The sequence below is a fragment of the Pelodiscus sinensis genome, chromosome 29, assembly GCF_049634645.1.
Source record: "Pelodiscus sinensis isolate JC-2024 chromosome 29, ASM4963464v1, whole genome shotgun sequence".
Taxonomy (NCBI): domain Eukaryota; kingdom Metazoa; phylum Chordata; order Testudines; family Trionychidae; genus Pelodiscus; species Pelodiscus sinensis.
In genome coordinates, this window is record NC_134739.1 from 7,529,637 (window position 1) to 7,551,379 (window position 21,743).

Here is a 21,743-nt window from a genome sequence, read left to right on the forward strand (position 1 = left end):
GGGTGAAGGTAGGGTTGGGGAAGGCAAGCCCCCAGCTCTGTCCCTTCTGCCCAGGAGTCAAGCTGCCCCCCTGTACCACAAGGAGGCAGCCTGCCTGGCCTAGCATCACAGGGAGGGAGGTGGGCACATGGCCCCAGCCTCCCCCGGACTTGGAGCATAGGGAGGATGGGCACTTGGGGGCAGCAACACTCCGCCCCCAATACACCTACAGCTGGTGTTCTGGGGGCAGGACCAGGCTGGGGGTTTGGGAAGGCAGAGCCTTCCCCTGCCTAGCATACTCGCTGCCCATGACCCGCTGGCTGTTGTCCCCCAAAGACCCTAGATTAGATGGAGGCACTGCCAGAATGCAGCAAATGCTAACGGGCACTGGTGAGGCCACAGCTGGAGTATTGCATCCAGTTCTGAGCCTCCTTTCCCCCCCGAAAGGATGTGGATGCAGTGGAGAGGGTCCAGCGGAGGGCAACCAAAATGAGGGGCCTGGAGCACGTGACCTACGGGGAGAGGCTGAGGGATTTGGGCTTATTTAGTCTGCAGAAGAGAAGAGTGAGGGGGGATTTGAGAGCAGCCTTCAGCTTCCTGAAGGGAGGTTCCAAAGAGGATGGAGAGAGGCTGTTCTCAGTGGTGGCGGATGGCAGAACAAGGAGCAATGGTCTCAGGTTGCAGTGGGGGAGGTCTAGGTGGGATATCAGGAAAAACTATTTCCCTAGGAGAGTGGGGAAGCACTGGGATGGGTTCCCTAGGGAGGGGGTGGAATCTCCATCCCTAGAGGTTTTTAAGTCCCAGCTTGACAAAGCCCTGGCGGGGTTGATTTAGTTGGGATTGGTCCTGCCTTGGGCAGGGGGCTGGACTTGATGACTCCTGAGGTCTCTTCCAGCTCTGTGATTCTACATTGCAACACTCTTTCGAAATCACTAGCACTATCCCGGGGTAACTTACTCTGCTGCGTCTACACAGCAGGCAGTTATTTTGAAGTGGTGTCAAAATACTGTCACGCTGGAGGACTTCATGCTCTGACTCCTGTGACCCTCATTGTACGAGGAGTCAGGGAAGTCGGAGGAAGAGGGCTCTATTTTGAAACGAGCTGTGTAGACGCTCCCTATTTCGAAACAAGCTACGCAATTGACGTAGCTCCATGTGTGTAGCTTTTTTCGAGTTAAGCCCTGCAGGGTAGATGCATCCTGGCTGCAAGAAACAATCCAGAAATGCCTCCCCTAAGATTCCCAAAACTCCACCATCCTCTCCAACGCCTGCTTGGCATAGTGTAGGGCCAGTCTTTCCAAGGAGTGAGGAGTGTGGGCTACATCACAGCGGAAGAGAGAATATTTCAAATTGCAGGACCTCATAGAAACAGCAGCACTGTCAGTCCAATCCTTTCTCGTAATGGCTCAATGTTCCCCCCTCACTACACTCGGGTTCTCTTCTCCTCTCCTGTGAGGCCATGAAGAAAGAGGCCGGGAACTACCAGGGATAGGCACCTAGAAGAAGCCACCAGAGTGTGGGAACTGGGTGTAGCTGGAAGTAATAGCCGTGCCAGAGAGGGGACTCACCCTATCCCACCTACTGCTGGCAAAAGCTGCACCCCACTTATCAGCTGCATGTAGAAGAATCGAAGAGCTTTAACAAAATGCTCAACTTTTATTAAAGCCAAAGTCAGCTTTGAAACAGTGAGATAAGAGAACCACATTCTAAATTGACACCTCCTCAGCAAAAAAAAACCGTTTCCAGACTAAGGACAGGGGGCGGCTACGTTCATTTCAACAGTTCTTTTTTTGTTCCTAGTCCCTTTTAGCCAATAGATAGTCAATGGTCTAATCCCTGCACCATGAACTCACTCGAGTTCTTTAGTGGTTGGATCACTGTGTTGGATAACATGCATTTAAAGCCCCACCCGATAAAACAAAGTCACCAAAATTACACACGAAAAAAAAAAGTAATTTAAAAAAAGTTACACCACTTGAAATGTCTTTTTTATTCTTTTCCCAATGCTTCTTTGCGAGATATGGGCTCTAAAGGCTTGTTTAGATCAGGAAAACATACACGGGTGTGAAACAGAAGTAGTAACACTGGTTCAAAATCCCTATGGCTATGTCTACACTGGCAGCTTCTTGTGCAAGAACAGTGTAGCAGTGTAAAACAGGGCTTTTTCGGGAAGAGTTATTCCTCTCCCCACGAGGAATAAGCCCTCTTGCGCAAGAGCTCTTCCACAAGAGGCCAGTGTAGACAGGCAACATGAATTTCTTGCACAAGAAGCCCCTATGGTTAAAATGGCCATCAGAGCTTTCTTGCACAAGAGAGCATCCATACTGCCATGGATGCTCCTGCACAAAAGCACGTGCCAGTGTAGATGCACTCTTGTGGAAGATATTTTGCACAAGAACTCTTCTGCAAAAGAGTTCTTGTGCAAGAAGCCGCCAGTGTAGCCGTAGCCGTATACCAGTTTAACTAATCTGTATTGTTACACCACTGGGAAGTAGGGGGTTGGGGTGAAAGGAAACCCCACACAGCACAGAGTCTGTACACTTCTAGAATCTGGTGATAACAACGGAGGACTTAGGCAGCTGAAACAATGCACGCTACAGTATCTCCATCAGCTATCCTGCTTATTACAATAAGCACAGCATTTGCAGAAGACGTGTTTAAAGCATATTACAAACATCAGTTCTTTAATTGGGCACTAATTACTGTATACAATACAGTAATGTAAAGCTAACACAGAACAGTAGCACAGACAACAGACTTGTTTGTGTTCTTCATGGTACTAGAGATGAAACCGCAGCAGCGTGGGTTTTACGTATCAGATCAATGACTTGATGCATGTGAGGCTAGAACTGGAAAGCCAAATGAAGGCTGGAAGATTTGAATGAGGACTGTGACCATAATCCCTTCTGGTTTCAAATGTGCAGGATTTGTGTTCACTCGGGTACTTTGCAGACAATTTCAGAGTCCTTATAAAATCTCCTTTTTCAATCTCAGGGAAGGGAGAAGAGACACTTCAGTTCTTCCATTTTCTGCTGCCTTTCAATATTTATGTCTGCCTGAGCTCATTTATAATAAATCCCCATCACCAGAGACTCAAGGAAAAGATAATCTGTCCCTCTAGTCACTCTACCTCACGATAAAGAAACAAGCCTGTTTTTTTTAAACATGTCTGCTGCAGGCAACCTTTAAGCCAGAGAATTTAAATGAGCAAAGTGTAGACATTCAAAAGTGATGATTTCCCTAGGCGTGCACACTTTGGCTATATCTACACTACAAGGTTTTTGCGGAAAAGCGTCCGTGCCAATCTAGACGTGGTTTTCCGCAAAAAAGTCCCGATCACCATTTTCGCGATCGGGGCTTTTTTGAGGAAAACACTACTGTGCTGTCTACACTGGCCCTTTTGCGCAAAAGTCTTTCGGAAAAATACTTTTTCCCAAATGGAAGCAGCATAGTATTTCCGGAAAAGCACTGATGATTTTACATGAGGTCGTCAATGCTTTTCCTGAAATTCAAGTGGCCAGTGTAGACAGCTGGCAAGTTTTTCTGCAAAAGCAGCTGCTTTTGCGGAAAAACTTGCCAGTCTAGATGCAGCCAAGCAGAATTTGATCCGATTGTCACTGAGTGTTTTGCAGAAGCAAAGCATCATGCATTATCATGAGTACTCAGTATTATTTTATTAAACTATTAAAGTTACTTATACTTGTTGGGAAATAAGTCATTTTTCCACCAGGAAAAGATGAAGAACAGTTCTAGAATGGAGACTGAAGCAAACACTTGATTATTCATTAACTGTGGCACTAACAATGTTAAGAAAACAAAACAGGAGTTCAGTTCTTACCATTTTCTAAATTCAGAAAATCAGACTATAATTTCCCTATGAGTTTGGAACAGTACTGGTCACCCACCCTCTGAAAAACCCTCCTCTTCTTATATCTCAGGACTGTAATATTCCAGGCCATGCTCACTTCTGTGCCTCTGTTGCTTCACCATCTGTTTTAGTACATTTTATCAATTTCAGATTTAATTCTTTAAGTGTTATGAGAAAAAAAGTGTTGTACTTGTTCTTAATCTATTTCTTTGGTCAAATTCTTTTATCAATCCAGCTGCTGTGCGCTGGCCAAATCTGGCCATTAGAATAGGTGTGATCCAGCCTTGGGAAGCTCACATAAGTGTAATGAGTCTTCCACTAGCACAGCAGCCACTATAGCTCCTTCGTCCTTCCCCTCCGTTGCTGGCACAGAAGATGCGACTGGGCCATCATTATGGTACACTGTTTCTCAGTGATGGCCTTGGTCCCTTAAGAGATGGCATAGATTAGACCACACATAGGGCTTCTCTAACATATGATGTGGGGGGGGGGAGTGTAAAGATGAGGTTCATGTTGCCATCAACCCCGTCCCCATCCAATCGGCACTGTATCATAGTGGAGAATCTGGCCCCTTTATTTCAGAAAGGATGGAAGACAAGAGCGAACTGTTACCTGGTTTTAAAGCAGGGAACTATTGATTTAGCACAATGAATGTAACATGCTACATAACTCAGATTTGCATGGAACATGATACAAAAAAGCAACTTAATATTGAAAATCGTTATTTCGGGAGAATCTCTTGGCAAAACCAAATTATCCCAGTAGTAATCCAAAGTAATATAGTCCGTTAAACTCTCACATGGAACCGGCAAGGAAAACACAAAAGAGGAAGGCCTCGGACAACCCCTGGAGAAGATCTACTGAGATTGAAGGACAACAACTAGGGTACTCTTGGAGTCAGCTAGAAATTTTTATCTCGATAGTGAAGTGGAGGAGACTTGTAGATGACCTATGGTCCACTCGGAGAACAAGGGTTTAAGAATAATAATCCAAAGTAATCCTGAAGGACAGAAGTCTAAAATGCAGTTGAGGAGTAACAACAACGCCTGTTGAATCTGCTATTTAGGAGAGGCGATCAGAATTCATTTTTCGAAGTTTGGCAGGCAAATGATCCTCTAGTCTTGTCCCTAAGGTGAGCAGAGCTTGAGGCTTTTGCTGTATCTCAAGATCTCCGGTAGACTGAGTCAGAGACTCAGATTTTATTTTGAAGGCCTTCAGGTGTATCCTTTCATCGCCATCTTCATTGCTGGAAACAGAACTTGTCTGCTGAATTTTCAAGAGATCTCCAGTACTGCAAGCTTTCTCTACGTTGCTGGAACTCAGCCTGAGGACTCTTCTCTGAAGGCCTTCCGTTCCGGAGGTAATTTTTTGAAGTTTACTAGGAAACTTCTTTGTTTTCTCCTCTAAAATATCAATGCAGTCCAGCGAGCAGATGTATTCCCGTCTGTGTTGGCTACCAATAGGAGTATTCAAAGGAGATAGAAGAGAGAGGTTTTCCTGTTGTTCTTTTACACTATAAGGAGGTGTGGGGACTTCAAAGGTGGCATGAAACTGAGAGTAATCAACACGAAAAAAGCCATCTTCTAGTGACATTACTGGGAGGAATCTGTGTCCCCAAAGAACTTCGTCTTCTGTGTAGGAGGTCCTAGCCTGACATGTCATTCCTATATAAACAGACAGGGAGGTTAACCTTATTTAATAAAAGAACAGATCAACATATGGTAAGAGGAGAATATCTGGTAAGATTCCATAATACAAAAACAATCCTATTCTACACATAACAAACATTGAGCTACCGTGTTGCTCCCTCTGGTGACTGCCAGTCTCCTAATGATTGAGAGAGTGTCACTGAGTACTTAGATTTACTTATACAAGTATTTGATTAGCTCTGTCATCTTGTTGTACCAAACCAATTTATTTTGAATAGCAGAGGGGATGTAAATATACATTTTAGAAATGTGCGTCTGTCTGTCCATCTGAGTCTGTCTAAAAAGTCCTAAACAGTAAGAGCTAGGACCCCCAAATTTGATATGCAGCTTCCTCTTATCATAACATAAAGTAAGGGCAGCATTTGGTTGTGCCAGGACAATGGGATGTGCCTGGAATGTGATCATTTCTCATAAAGTGGAAAGGGAGGGGTCTGGTAGGAGGGACAGTTATACTGTAGAATGACCACAGTGTGCTGTCATGCTGGGCGTGCTGCGGGAGGAGGAATAGGGTAGATCGGCCTAAAGCCAGCCCTGGGGGTACTACTTTAGCTGTACTGGTGTCTGGGAAGTCACGTTAGTGGTCTGAAAGGCCCGTTACTCAGCTGACCATGAGAGTTAAGGATTGTACTCCTGACTTTTATTTAGCGAGTTCTCCAGTAAAGAGTAGGTGTGCCAGGATCTAGAGCTGGGGGAATAACTTTTCATTTCATTAGCACATTGCCCCACAGAAGGTCGAGATCCTTTCTCAGCAGCACACACCTAAAAACATCACTGCTGACATCATGGTACAGCTGTCTTGGAGATTGTTACATCGGCTACATATGTGGGAGCTCGTCCATCGATTTGTTCAAGAGCTCCTCCTAAACCATAAGGAGGTCTAGGTTGGATACTATTTCACTAGGAGGGTGGGGAAGCACTGGGATGGGTTACCTAGGGAGGCGATGGAATCTCCATCCCTAGCACTACGTCTAGTTCTTGCGCAAAAAGTTCTTGTGCAAGAGCGTGTCCACACTGCCGTGTGCTTTTGTACGAGAGATGTGCTTTTGCACAAGGGTGTCCATGGCAGTGTGGACGCCCTCTTGCACAAGAAAGCTCTGATGGACACTTTAGCCATAGGGGTTTCTTGCACTAGAAACCCCTATTGCCTGTTCACACTGCCTTCTTGCACAAGAGTTCTTGTGCAAAATGGCTTATTGCTCGTGGGAGAGGAATAACTCTTGTGCAAAAATCCCTGTGTTCTTACAATGTACTGTACTACTTCTTGTGCAAAAACGGGCTTGTGTGGACACTCTGCAAATTCTTGTGTCTCTGCAGTGTAGACGTAGCCTAGATGTTTTTAAGTCTTGGCTTGACAAAACCCTGGATGGGATGATTTAGTTGGGATTGGTCCTGCTTTGGGCAGGGGGCTGGACTTCACGACCTTCTCAGGTCTCTTCCAGCTTTGATTCTTTGATCTATGGGTGGGGACCTCTTTTGGGTCAGGGGCTGCTGACCCACCGAAAAATCAGTCGGGGTTATGGGAAGGAAGGGGGCGGGGGCTGGAGTGCCAGTTCAGGCTCCCCAATGTTGGAGGAGTCCCTAAGCCTCGGGAGTCAGATCCAGGCAACCTGAGGCCGCATCCAGCCCCCGGGTCTTAGGTTCTGTACCCCTGTCGTAAGAGCTAGGACCAACAAATTTGATATACAGCTTCCTCTTATAATTTATAACAAGGTGAGGGTCTGGTTGTGCCAGGACAATGGGATGTGCCTAGAATGGGACTATTTCTCGTAAAACAGAAAGATAATTCCCATAGGGGATAGCAAGGGGCCAGAGACGAGGACTGGGACAGCTATAAGCCCTCTGGGGCAGCAGGGGGCAAGGGTGGAGAAAGGGACAGCTATTTACTTTATATTTGAGAGAGTTTGTCTATTTGTGTGTCTGTCTTTTCCCCCATCCGGGAGGCATGCACCTCTCCCCCAGCTATGCCCACTGGAGCTGCAGCAGCCATGAAGAGGCACTTCTCACCTGGCCCCAAGCTGCTGCAGTGTAAGAGGGCTGGCGTTGTCCTCTCTGCAGAGCAGCCTGCATCCTGAACCCCTCCTCCCCAGCCCCGCTCCAGAACAATGAAGAAAACCAAGAATTATTTGAGTCAAGGACCCAAGGAAGCTGGGTAAATCCTCTAATATGCTATATTGTAAAGTTTCTGAGATATTTTGCCTCACTTAAGGCTTGGATTCATGATTGCTACATTGTAATGCAGATTTGTAAAGGGATTGTGAAAACATTCTATCTCAGGCACAAAATCTATTCCAAGCTTCCCATGGTTAGGCTGATGGAAACAACCAATTCAGTTTTTCTAGAAGAGAATTTTGAATGACTGCCTTGATACAAGATTGCACCAGTGATTAAGAGAAGCTGAAAGGGTCAACTTTAACACAGTGCATGCACCGTTCATTTTGTTCAGATAATCTTACCAGTAGTTTCAACAATTCCTTCCAGGATGACGACAATCTCAAACTGCTCACTTCTTAGCGATCTTTGAGAGAGACAAAAAAGGGGGCTCCGGGGGTTGATTTCGTGGCAGATGGTTAAAGGAGAAACTAAAAACAGCTGGTCAGCTCCAGTTCCAAATCCAACATCCAACTCACATTGATCTAACGGCAAGAATTCCCCTTCTGGGGTCTGTCGGGACTAAAGACAAATAGATAGTTAGGCCCCAGCAGTATAGAAAACAAAGATCAGAAAGTTGTGACAGGGTCTAAATGTGTCTGATAACGTTACTACTGCAGTTGTGTGTTGTTATATGCTAGTATTTGTACAGTACACTAGTCATTCCTAGATCACTCTGCATAAGTCGTCCTGTCATGATTTACTGCTCCACTAGACTTCGTCATTTACAAACCTCACTAACAGTGATTTTATATTTTCTTCCAGATCATGGATAAAGATATTAATTAGTATTGGGCCTAGAACACATCCCCACTAGAAACAACCCAAATGAATGATGTTGCTTCATTAACAATTATTTTGAGATCTATCTGTTAATGATTTTAACCCATTTAATATATGATACATTAATTTTCTTTATTGCTATTTTTTAGTTAATCATAGAATACTAGGACTGGAAGGGACCTCGAGAGATCATCAAGTCCAGTCCCCTGCCCTCATGGCGGGACCAAGCACGGTCTAGATTATCCCTGATAGATGTCTGTCTAAGCTCCTCTTAAATATCTCCAGTGATGGAGATTCCACAACATCCCCAGGCAATTTATTCCAGTGTTTAACCACCCTGACAGGAAGTTTTTCCTAGTGTCCAACCTAAACCTCCCTTGTTGCAGTTTAAGCCCATTGCTGCTTGTCCTATCCTCAGAGGCCTAGGAGAACAATTCCCCCCAACCCCCTCCCTCCGTGCCTTCCTTTTAGATACCTGAAAACTGCTATCATGTCCCCTCTCAGTCTTCTCTTCTCCTTGACTCATAGCTCATGTTTTTCTCATTTGTGGAAAAGAGCATCTAGATTGTCATGGATGCTTTTGTGCAAAAGCACTTTTTGTGGAAAAGCGTCCGTGCCAATCTAGACGCGGTTTTGCGCAAGAAAGCCCCGATCGCCATTTTCGCCGTAGGGGCTTTTTTGCGCAAAACAGTTTTTACCTGTCTACACTGGCCTTCTTGCGCAAAAGCATTTGCTCAAGAGGGCTTATCCCTGAGTGGGAGCATCATAGTATTTGTGCAAGAACACTGACAATCTTACATTAGATCGTCAGTGTTCTTGTGCAAATTCAAGCGGCCAATGTAGACTTGCCAGTCTAGACGCAGCCTATATGTGAAACAGATTGTTCTCTCCTAAGTGGAATACTTTGTATTTCAATACTTCATCCTATTTACTTCAGACCATTTCTCCAATTTGTCCAGATCGCTTTGAATTATGACCCTGTCCTCCAAAGCACTTGCAACCCCTCCCAGTTTGGTATCATCTGCAAACTTAAGCGTACTCTCTACGCCATCATCTAAATCATTGATGAAGATATTGAACAGAACCAGTCCCAGAACAGATCCCTGCAGAACCCCACTTGTTATGCCCTTCCAGGATGACAGTGAACCATTAATAACTACTCTCTGAGAATGGTTATCCAGCCAGTTATGCACCCACCTTAGAGTAGCCCCATCTAAGTTGTACTTGCCTGGTTTAATGATAAGAAGGTCATGCGAGACCATATCAAATTCCTTATTAAAGTTAAGGTATACCATGTCCACAACTTAACAAGATCCACAAGACTTGTTATCCTATCAAAGAAAGCTATCAGATTGGTTTGACATGATTTGTTCTTTACAAATCCATGCTGGCTGTTGCCTATCACCTTATTTTCTTCCAGTTATTTGCAGATTAATTCCTTAATTATCTGCTCCGTTATCTTTCCTGGCACAGAAGTTAAACTGACTGGTCTGTAGTTTTTTGGGTTGTTCTTATTTCCCTTTTTATAGATGGGCACTAGATTTGCCCATTTCCAGTCTTCTGGAATCTCTTCTGACTTCCATGATTTTTCAAAGATGATAGCTAAAGGCTCAGATACCTCCTCTATCAGCTCCTTGAGTATTCTAGGATGAATATCATCAATCAGGCACTCCTGACTTGCAGACATCTAATTTTTCGAAGTAATTTTTAACGTCTAAACCTACCCCATTTCCACTAGCATTCACTATGTTAGGGATCCCTTCATCATCAAACTTCTTGGTGAAGACTGAAACAAAGAAGTCATTAAGCACCTCTGCCATTTCCAAGTTTCCTGTTGTTTCTCCCTCCTCACTGAGCAATGGGCCTACCCTGTCCTTGGTCTTCCTCTTGCTTCTAATACATGTATAGAATATCTTCTATATTATTAAGTTTGCAGATGATACCAAACTGGGTGGGGTTGCAACTTCTTTGGAGGATAGGGACATAATTCAAAATGACCTTAGCAAGTTAGAGAAATGGTCAGAGGTAAACAGGATGAGGTTTAATAAAGAGAAATGCAAAGTGCTCCACTTAGGAAGGAACAATCAGTTCCATACATACAAGATGCGAAGCGACTGTCTAGGAAGGAGCATGGCGGAAAGGGATCTAGGGGTCATAGTGGACCACAAGTTGAATATGAGTCAACAGTGTGATGCTGTTGCGAAAAAAGCAAATATGATTCTAGGTTGTATCAACAGGTGTGTTGTAAGCAAAACTCATGAAGTCATTCTGCTGCTCTACTCTGCACTAGTTAGGCCTCAGCTGGAGTACTGTGTCCAGTTCTGGGCGCCACATTTCAAGAAAGATGTGGAGAAATTGGAAAGGGTACAGAGAAGAGCGACAAGAATGATTAAAGGTTTAGAGAACATGACCTATGAAGCCAGGCTTCATGAACTGGGCTTGTTTAGTTTGGAAAAAAGAAGATTAAGGGGGGACATGATAGCGGTTTTCAAATATCTAAAAGGGTGTCACAAGGAGGAAGGAGAAAATTTGTTCCTCTTGGTTACTGAGGACAGGACAAGGAGTAATGGGCTTAAAGTGCAGCAGGGGAGGTTTAGATTGGACATTAGGAAAAAATTCCTAACTGTCAGGGTGGTCAAATATTGGAATAAATTGCCAAGGGAGGTGGTGGAATCTCCCTCTCTGGAGATATTTAAGAACAGGTTAGATAGACATCTGTCAGGGATGGTGTAGACGGAGCTTGGTCCTGCCTTGAGGGCAGGGGGCTGGACTCGATGACCTCTCGAGGTCCCTTCCAGTCCTATTATTCTATGATTCTATGATTCTTGTTACCCTTTTCTCTAGCTAGATTGAGCTTGTTTTGTGCCTTTGTCTTTTTAATCTTGCCCCTGCATACCTGTGTTTGCTGATACTCATCCTTTGTAATTTGACACAGTTTCCACTTTTTATCTGACTCCTTTTTGATTTTTAGACCATGCAAGAGCTGGTTAAGCCAAGGCGGCCTTTTGCCAGACTTTCTATCTTTCCTACGCAACGGAATAGTTTGCTTTTGGGCCCTTGATAATGTCCCTTTGAAAAACTGCCAGCTGTCTTCGGTGTTTTTCCCTCTAAGTCTTGCTTCCCATGGGACCTTACCTACAAGCTTTCTGAATTTACTATAATCTGCCTTCCTGAAATCCATTGTCTCTGTTTTGCTGTTTCCCCTTCTACCATTCCTTAGAATCATGAATTCTATGATTTCATGATCACTTTCACCCAAGTTGCCTTTCACTTTCATATTTTCAACCAGTCATACGGTACTAACTCAAGGCCTTACAGAACTCATGTTGATTTATCAAACTTGTAATCGGAAAAATAAATGGTTTGACCAGACCTATTTCATAAAACCATGTTGATTGGCATCCTTCACTACTTGCATCCTGCACCAAGCATTTTTGCTCATAAGTGGTATTATAGTAACTGTCCTATTGTTACACAAGTAATTTCATTTACTCTTTTTAATTATTGGCTCAGTATTACCTTTAGTCCTCTAGAACTGCCATGCTATGCCAATATTTATTAAAAATTAACATCCGTTGGTCAGAGTTCCTGGACCCTGCAGATCTGAGTGTTCAGAAATTTTGTAGATGCTGTTTTTCATCCTCCCTAGTAACTTCTGATTGCTATGATGTGAATAATTATTCAACGTTGTCCTAGCTACAGAACAAATATTTAATACTTACTTTCTCTTTGCTGCATTATTGTTGTAAATTTACTATCACCGTCATGAGATATCCTTTGTTCTGTTGTTAGACTATTGGGTGAATCAGACCCTCACTAGAATTAATGTTTGTTTGACTCCAGCTACGTAATTAACATAACTGGAGTTGCGTATCTTAATTTGACCTTCTTCTTTAGTGTAGACCTGGCCTTAGTCCAGTCTCAGTCCTGGAGGCTGGACTAGATGATATATACTGAGGTCCCTTCCAGTCCTACGTTAATGTCATCTATTGTTTTAATTAAACTTTGCCTTCTTTGGCAATTATTTGTCTGCAACCCTTCCCATAAAAGTGAAGAATGACCACAGAGGTCATGGAATTGTAAATCAGCAGTAACATGAGAGAGACAAAGCCGAATTTAGAGATTCGAAGGTCAGAAGGTACCATTATGATCATTTATGTCTGACCCTTTGTGTAACACATGTCCTAGGGTGTCCCTTAATTCCTGTTTGAACTGGAGTTTATATTCTTTAGAAAAACAAACTAATCTGGATTTAAAAATTTCCAGTGATGGGAAATCCACACAACTTTTGTAAGTTGTTCCAATACGGTATCAATGTTAAAAATGTGCCTCATTTTTTAGTCTGATTTAGTCTAGTGTCATCTTCTGACCTTTGGATCTTCTGACACTTTTGTCTGCTAGATGGAAGAGCTCTGTGGTCTATATGGGAACAGAAATTTAACTGATCAAGTTACCCTCCTTTTCATTAAGCTTAGACTGAGCTCCTTGATTCTTTCGGATGTAGGCATGTTTTCAATGGATTCTTCTCTGAAGCGCACTCCAATTTATCAACATCCTTCCTGTGCAGACTACAACTGGAAACAGTATTCCAGGAGAGGTCACAGAAGTGCCAAATACAGAGGAAATACAACCTCCATAATCCTACTCAATAGTCTCCTATTAATACAATGGTAGACAATGAGTTGCAGACCTTTGCTGCTTTATTTACCTTCATTCCGGTCCGTGCCATTTCCCAGAGCTCCCATTGGCTGGGAATGGCGATCCACGGCCAATGGGAGCTGCAGGCACCCATACCTGTGGAGTGTGGATAAATACAGTGGTAGCGGCCCAGCAGGGACTAACGCTGGCAAACCACATCTGGCTCACGGGCTAGTTACTGCCCACTGCTGTATTGATACACCCAAGCATTATATTACTGCTTTTGGCCACAGTTTCTCAAAGAGCGCTCATGTTCAATTGATTGTCCAGTAGCTACTAAAGTTAGACATTTTTAAATTAGCATTTCTGGATGACTTGCATCCAAGAGTTTTAAAAGACCTGACAGAGCTTGCTGGACCCTGAGGGTATGTCTACACAGCAGAGTTATTTTGGAATAACATCCATTATTCCATTATTCCAAAATAACATTATGTGCTGCCTACACAAGAAGCCCGTAATTTTGAGATACATTCGAAATAATGGGCTTCTTACTCGGACTTCCTGTAAAACTTGTACGTGGATTAAGGAAGTCAGTGGACTAGCGATTTATTTTGAAATAAGTGCTGTGCAGACAGCGCCAAATTTCGAAATAAGCGATTTTGAAACAAGCTACGCAACTTGCGTAGCTCAAATTGCATAGCTTATTTCGAGGTACACGCTACTGCATAGACATACACTTAATGTTGATTTTCAGTAACTCTTGGTACACCAAGGCTACGTCTACACTGGCATGATTTTCCTAAAATGCTTTTAACGGCAAAGTTTTCCGTTAAAAGCATTTTCGGAAAAGCACGTCTAGATTGGCAGGATGCTTTTCCGCAAAAGCACACGGTTTTCCGCAAAAAAGCCCCGATCGCCATTTTCGCGATTGGGTTTTTTTTTGCGGAAAACAGTACTGTGCTGTTTACACTGGCCCTTTTGCGCAAAAGTCTGTCGGAAAAAGACTTTTGCCCGAACAGGAGCAGCATAGTATTTCCGGAAAAGCACTGACGATCTTACATGAGATCGTCAGTGCTTTTCCGGAAATTCAAGCGGCCAGTGTAGACAGCTGGCAAGTTTTTCTGCAAAAGCAGATGATTTCGTGGAAAAACTTGCCAGTCTAGACACAGCCCAAAGGTACTTCAGAAGACTGGAAGAAAAGTACTGTTGTGCCAAGATTTAAAAAGAGCAAATCAGCCAACCAAGCTAATTATAGGCCTATCAGCAAGATAATGAAGCAGCTGACATAGGACTCTATTAATAAAAAATTGAAGGGAAGGGTAATAGAATAAATGCCAATGAGCATAGATTTATGAAAAATAGATCCTGCCAACTTAACTTTATTTTTTAGGAGATGGATAAAGGTAATAGTATTGAGGTAATATACTTAGACTTCTGTAAGGCCTGTGATTTGGTACTACATATCATTTTGATTAAAACACTAGGATATAAAATGAATATGGTGTGTCTTTAATGGATTAAAAATGGCTAACTGATAGATGTCAAAATATTCTAGTGGGGTACTACAGGGATCAGTTTATGCCCATCCGCTATTTAACGTTTTTATCAATGACCAGGATGAAAACATAAAATCGCCCATTACGTTGTCAGATGGCAGATATTGGGGGAGTAAATAATTAAGAGGACAGGTCTCTGATAGAGAGTAATCTGAACTGCTTGGTAAGCAGAGAGTGGGCAAATTATGTTTTAATATGGCCGAACAGGAAGTTGTACATCTTGGAACGAAGAATGTAGACCTTTCTTAAAAAATGAGGGATTCTTTCCTGGGAAGCACTAACTCTGAAAAAGATTTGGGGCCTATGGAGCATCATCAGTTGAGCCGGAGTTCCCAGAGTGTTCCTGGAGCCAAAATGGAATAACAGGCGAATATCAAGAGTTTCTTCTCTATTTGGCATTGGTGCAATTGCTATTGAAATATTTAAATCTGCTCTCCACAATTCAAAAGAGCTATACCTCGGACAGAGTTCAGAGAAAAGCCATTTGAATAACGAAAGGAACCTGCTTTGCGGTGATGGTCTCAGAAAGCCAAAAGGCAAAGATCCGCCGGCTAGGAGCTTCAGGCCGGCTAGAGCCAGAGGAGCAAGGAGGGATGTGACTAAGGTCACACCCAGAGAACCCAGCAGGTACAGTATCCATTAGTGGCTACAGTTAGGGGCAGAAGCTCAAGATTCAGTTTTGGAGATGGAATTTCACCCATAAGGAAGAGAAACTATTTTGGTTATAATTGGCCCTGAAGGGCAAGAAATTGCTCCTGTTTTGAGACTTTTAAGCTATGTCTACGCTGCCTCCATATTGCGCAAAAAATATGCAAATAAGGCAAAGCATGGAATATTGCTGTGCCTCATTTGCATAATTAATGAGGCTTCATTTTTGCACAAAAAGGAGACATCGACATGGCTCCGTTTTTGCGCAAACCCCCCTGTTGTGCAAGAGCTGTTCTTCTGCATTTTTTTTCAGGAAGAATGGCTCTTGCGTAAGGGGGTTTGGCACACAAATGGAGCCTCATTAATTATGCACATGAGGCACGGCGGTATTCCACCCTTCCCTTCACCTCATTTGCATATTTTTTTGTGCAAAATGGGGGCAGTATAGATGTAGCCTGATGCACGTTGAACCTTCTAGTCTGGAACATTCTGGGCCACCGACATCTGTGGTCTGTCATGATTGGGCGGGCTGGATGTCTGCTTCTCCTGGGTGTGGTCAAGTTTCCTGCAGTCCCATAAAGTTTGTTTACAGCCTCCAGTCCTGGCTCTGTGTTCTGTGCTGTTTAGCTCTGATTTACCCCCGACTGTCTAAGAGCCCAGCAAGCAGGGGAAATGTTGGTAACGTGGCTAGACAATTGACCTCCTGTGATTCGGCAAATTCTCTAGATCAGCACCAGTCAGATCCCGAAGGTGCTGGACTAGAGAGGTTCAACCTGTGTCTTAGAAAGGCTTTTGAGCGGTGACGCCTGGCTGGAGGGTGAGCCATGGAAGACTCAGAGGCTGATAGAAAGCATGCAGGGAGCTTCGTGCTAGCTTAAAGTGGTGCTCAAAGAGGTAACTGCAACCCATCACAATACAGCTGCGTACAGCTCCATCCAAAGGAAATTCTGGCACCATTGTACTAGCTGGCAAAGTTGCTAGGCAGCGCCACATCCCACAACAAGTCATCAACCCACTCTATGATGGCACCTTTGTCATCTGAGTGCCCTGGGACACACAAGCTACATCTGACGAGGTATCACCCTTTCCGGAGACCATACCTTTTTCAAACAGCAAAGCCTTCAGAACAGCCTGTCCCGTCCTGAAACGGTGCCTGGAAACCCTGCGGTCATTGGCTAAATATGGGTCCCCTTCCAAATCTACAAGTGCGATAGAGGATATCTCTCCGCATTGCTCAACGCTGACAGAATTAAAACCCCGTCGAATCACGTGCAAGAGAAGTGAAGCGAGATCAGCTGTCAGCCGGATGGGGCAAAGCACAATCACAAGAGCATGAGGCCTTCTTGGCAACGTCGCACATGTGCCGGTCTGACAAAAGTACAACCTGGCACAGACGCTGTGGGTAAATCCACCGTCTTGGAGTGTCTGTACTTTGAGTGATATATTATATGTCTATAGTACGTAGTTTGCCACCAATGCAAAGCTGCCCCAATGCTAACGTACTGGCCACAAGAGGGTCTCCCAGCCTGTGGGTGATCTCAGATGGTACAAAACCCCCACAAGATCCACTCCTCCACCTACCCCACACACCACCAGAATTTCAGGCCTTATACTTCTATATGGCTTTGTTTTCACTGCGAGTTCTTCTGGCAGAAAATATGCTAATGTGGGACTCATCATTAGCATATTTTCTGCCGTTTCTTTTTGCGCAAGGGGTTTTTGTGCAAAAAGCAGCACCGTGGATGGGTTTTTTTGCACAAAATCCCTGTTTTGCATAAGATCTGGCAACGGCACAAGAATCTTGTGCAAATGGGGGTTTTGCGCAAAAAACCCCCAGTCCACGCGGCTTCTTTTTGCGCAAAAACCCCTTGTGCAAGCAGAAAATATGCTAATGATGTTGCAGTTTATGCTAATGAGTCCCTTATTAGAATATTTTCTGCTGGGAGGGAGAACTCTCCGTGAAGATGTAGCCCAAGAGTGAAATTTCCTTTTCTAATACTCCTTACCTATGTCCTCCGCACACTTTCCAACTGTGCCTTGTGCCATGGATTGGGATCTAATCTTTCCGGGATTTCAGGCCTTCTGTTTCTGGATACATTTTACTTTTAACAGGACTTTATGGTCCACAGTTGTCTCCCTAGCTGGTGGGGTCCTAGGTGTTGCAGTGAGCTGTGTGAAAACAAGTAGCTTGGACTAGCCTGATTATTTCATTGCCTGTGGGTGTGAGATGAAACAGCAGGTGTCCCCTCGTAACAACTGCAGTGTTTTACACCGGACCTGAACGCGTCTCATGATCACCAACCACAGAACAAGTTCTCATAAGAAAAAAACAGCTCCACAATGTTGTATTCAGTTACCAACTCAGCAACATTGTCCACAGTTCCCTGGGGGTCCAAGCCCTCTGTTCACCCTTGGGGTACTGGACCTGGATTGTCGCAATTTCCCAGTGATATTGTAACTGCTGATTGATGTCTTCCTTACTAGACTGCAGGCTGCACCTCCCAAATCTGGGTCTTTCTGGTCTTGCAACATCTGTGGACTGGCAAGGGTCATGGATGTTGCTGACCAGAGAGGCCTGGAGGCTGGAACTGGGCCCCCTGTGAGTCCAGCAGCGGGGGGATGGCGGGTTGGCAGCAGCATGGCTAACAGCAGGGGGGGGGCAGCAGTGGCTGGGAAGCCATTGGCAGGCTAGCAGCATGTGGGCTAGTACCCCACCTGCATTAGCAGTGGAGGGGCCAGAGGTGGTCAGGAAGCCGTTGGCTGGACTGACAGCAGAAGGGCCAGAGGTAGCCAGGAGGCCCCCAGGTGGACTAGCAACGGAGTGGCCCGAGGTGGCTGGGAAGCCCCCAGCCAGACCAGCTACAGAGAGTGCCCTGGTCAGGCTGGAGGCAGGGGAGCTGGAGCCAGGAAGCCACAGCCAGGAGCCCTGGCTGGACAGAAAGGTGCAACCCCAGTGGAGATAGGGCTCCCAGCTGCTGGTCCTGCCAGAGCTGCTGGAGGGAGTGGGGTCAGTTGCCAGCAGGGGGGCGTTGACCTTCCCGGTACAGCAAACTCCCTGATTTGGAGTCCCAAGGGTGCCAGACCAGGAAGGTCCAACCTGTGCAGTATTTCACAGTCAGCTTCACAACATGCAGCTGGAAACAGAAGTGCTCCCTGCAAAGCTGCCTTGGTCCGTGTTTCTGATTTTAAAATATCCGAAACAACTGTCTCTGGAGGCACCAGGCTGCTGAAGTCCCCTCGCCGGAGCTCTTGGGCCAAAGGGGTTAGGGTCCGGGTCCGACCCGTCATCTCTCACCTTCAACTCTCTCGCTCCCCATTTTCAGAGCATCCCAAACAAGATTCCCACTTAGCAGCTTCTGGGTATTCCACAGCTGCCACGTCCCTCTCCCGGCCAAGCGCGCAGCCTCAAAGCCCTGGTGAGCAGCACCGACTTGCCAGCCGCTCGCAGCAGGAGCCAGGGATCTGAGGGTCTGTGTCCTAGTGAAAATCCAGCCTTTTCCCTCCCCTTCCCTGGCTCTTGCCTCACTGCAGAGCTAGGCAGTGGTCCCTATAAATTGGGTGTTTGTGCGGCCAGTGAGGAGAGATGCAAATGCCACCCAGCTAGGGTTTGTTCTGCTGGCTGTGCACATCTGCACATGCCTTGGATAAAACAAATTATTCTGCACATGGATGGAACACGTTAGAGGGAACATTAGGGAGTGGGCTGCCCCAAACCCCAGGCACTGGGCAAACAGGCTGCTAAGGAGAGAGCAGGGCTGTGGCAGGGGTTTGATAAGGCAGGGGGTAGCCATGGGTGGGCCTGGGTGGACTGTGGCCGCACTTTGCATCCAGGCCCACCCAGGGCTCTCCTTTTGCCCCAGCTTTTACTCCATCTGGGGTGTGGACCAGGGTGCCGGAGCTGACTCTGCCCCACTTGGCGCTCAGCTGTGGAGTGGGGCTGGGATGTGGGGGCTGACTCCTCTCCACTGGTGCTCTCTGCCCTGCCATCTGGCACTCCGGCTGGATTCTGGTTCTGGAGCTGATCCCACTCCACCAAGCTCTGCCATCCAGCACCCCGGCTGGGGTGCTGGGGCTGGTCCCACTTGGCCTATGCTCCAGCGCCCTGCCATCTGGCACCCTGCCAGAGAGCAAGGCTGGGGTGCTGGAGCTGGTCCCACTTGGCCTATGCTCCAGCGCCCTGCCATCTGGCACCCTGCCAGAGAGCAAGGCTGGGGTGCTGGAGCTGGTCCCACTTGGCCTATGCTCCAGCGCCCTGCCATCTGGCACCCTGCCAGAGAGCAAGGCTGGGGTGCTGGAGCTGGTCCCACTTGGCCTATGCTCCAGCGCCCTGCCATCTGGCACCCTGCCAGAGAGCAAGGCTGGGGTGCTGGCGCTGATCCCACTCCACCAACGCCCTGTCATCCAGCACCCTGGCCAAGGAGTGGGGCTTCACCCAAACCCCCACCATTGCCCATCCACCCAAAGTTGGGCCCCACCCCAGTGGTCCCTTCTGGTGGCACCCCACTGGGCCCAACCCCCCGTCTCCTCGCCAATCCATGCCCGCCCCCTAACCTGGATGAGCTTGCAGCGGATCTGCGCTGAGACCATGTGGCTGTTGCGTAGGTTGCCTACGCGGAACATGAGGCAGAGGCGGCCGTCCCGCTGCGAGATGACGGCCGCCCGGCTGAACATGAGGGTCTCGGCCCGCTTCTTGGGCTGGGACATCTTGATGAACATGCAGCCCACCAGGAAGGCGTCCACGATGGAGCCCAGCAGGGACTGGAGCAGGAAGAGGGCGATGCCCTCGGGGCAGCGCTCGGTGATGTAGCGGTGCCCGTAGCCGATGGTGGCCTCGGTCTCGATGAAGAAGAGGAAGGCCGAGGGGAAGTTGTGCACGTTGGCCACGCAGGGCCGGTGGCCTGGCAGGGACGGGCGGCGCAGGTCGCCCCGCAGGTAGGCGATGCCCCACCACAGGGCGGCCATGGCCAGCCAGGCGCCCGTGTAGGTCAGCAGGAAGATGAGCAGGTTCCAGCGCCACTTGAGGTCCACCAGGGTGGTGAAGAGGTCGGAGAGGTAGCGGCTGCTCTGCCCACCCAGGTTCCCGTGTTGCACGTTGCAGCGCCCGTTCTTGTCCACGAAGCGCTGCCGGGTCCGGCCCCGGACTGGGCCCGGCTGCTCGTCCCACGGGGGGCGGCGCGTGGCAGGCATCGGCCCGAGGTGGCGCCAGGCGGGCCGGGGTCGAGCTTTGCCTGGGAGTCTAAGGGAAGTCTGGGGGGCACTGCGTGGGGCAGAGGGAATGGGGGGGGGTGCGCCTGGTGTGGGGGGAGTCCGGGTAGACGCGAAGGTTCTGGAGGAGATGGGGGGGCCTGGTGCGGCAGAGTCTGGGGGTGAGGGAGTCTGGGGGGGTGAGGGGAAAATCAGAGGGACCCCTGCCCTGAGGGGAGTCTGGGGGCGCGAGAGGATTCGGGGGGGGGGGCACGGAAGGAGTCGGGGGAGGAGGTTGTCTAGAGCGAGGGAGGCTGGGGGTGAGGGGAGAATGGGGGGGCGCCTGCCGTGGGGGAGGCTGGGGGTGAGGGAGAATCGGGGGGGTGAGGGGAGAATCGGGGGGGCGCCTGCCGTGGGGGAGGCTGGGAGTGAGGGGAGAATCGGGGGGGCGCCTGCCGTGGGGGACGCTGGGGGTGTGGGAGGGTGTGGGAGAATGGGGGGGAGGACGCGCCTGCCCTGGAGAGGATTGGGGGGGGGCTGATGTGGGGGGAATCCGGGGGAGCACGGAAGGAGTCGGGGGGGGGGTCGCCTGGCGCGAAGAGAGTCCGGGGGCGGGGGAGGATTCTGGGGAGTCCGGGGGACGCGGGGGGCGAAGGATTCCCGGGGGAATCGGGGTGCCTGGCGCGGGGATTCCTACCCGTGGGGTAGCGGGGGGGGGGGGAAGCTGCCCGCCGGGGTCCGGTCAAGCCCCTCCCGGAGCGGCCGAGGCTGCCGCGCTCCGGGGCTCGCAGCCGGGTGTGGAGCAGCCCGCGGGAGAGGGGCCGAGATGTGGGCGCTGGGGGCGGGGACGGGCTGCCCCCCTCCCACACCCCGCACCTATCAGCGAGCGCCGGTCCCACGGGGGGGGGGGGGGACGGCCCGATCCAGCAGCCTGGGACCGGGCTTCGGGAGCGGAGCCAGCGGCGGGGAATCCGGCTCAGGGCTGAGCTTGGCGCGGGGCTGCGGAGCGCGATCCAAGCCGGGCGGTGCGCGCCGCCTTCAGCCTCCAAGCCGGTTCCCGGCACAGTCCCGTAGCCCCGATGCCTGGCCCATCGTCTGCGAGCCAGAGAGCAGAGCCTGCCGCCTGCCTGCCAGAGAGCAGAATAATAACAAGCGTGCGGTGAGTCACCCTCGGTCCTCGGCGCAAGGGACTTGGCAGGAACCGAATACAGAGGCTGGGCTCTTCGGTCA

At 48.0% G+C, this 21,743-nt stretch overlaps 1 protein-coding gene across 1 annotated transcript; it reads right to left on the reverse strand.

Moving 5' to 3' along the window:
• Window positions 1-1,633: 1,633 nt before the first annotated feature.
• On the reverse strand, window positions 1,634-20,764 carry LOC102462604 (G protein-activated inward rectifier potassium channel 1-like). The gene is made up of 3 exons (XM_006125784.4): window positions 19,881-20,764; window positions 8,010-8,226; window positions 1,634-5,511 (listed from the first exon to the last, which is right to left on the reverse strand). Exons 1-3 carry the CDS (start codon window positions 20,514-20,516, stop codon window positions 4,910-4,912), a joined length of 1,455 nt encoding a protein of 484 aa, XP_006125846.2. The 5' UTR covers window positions 20,517-20,764; the 3' UTR covers window positions 1,634-4,909.
• Window positions 20,765-21,743: the final 979 nt, after the last annotated feature.

Bases quoted from the DNA above. Each gene is read 5' to 3' on its own strand.
- LOC102462604 (XM_006125784.4), bottom strand. From the start codon at position 20,516: ATGCCTGCCACGCGCCGCCCCCCGTGGGACGAGCAGCCGGGCCCAGTC. The intron at 8,227-19,880 runs GTTAGGGGGCGG...ATTTGTCTTTAG, and splicing joins TCCGCTGCAAGCTCATCCAG to TCCCGACAGACCCCAGAAGG. The intron at 5,512-8,009 runs GTAAGATTATCT...CTGTTTATATAG, and splicing joins AGGAATTGTTGAAACTACTG to GAATGACATGTCAGGCTAGG.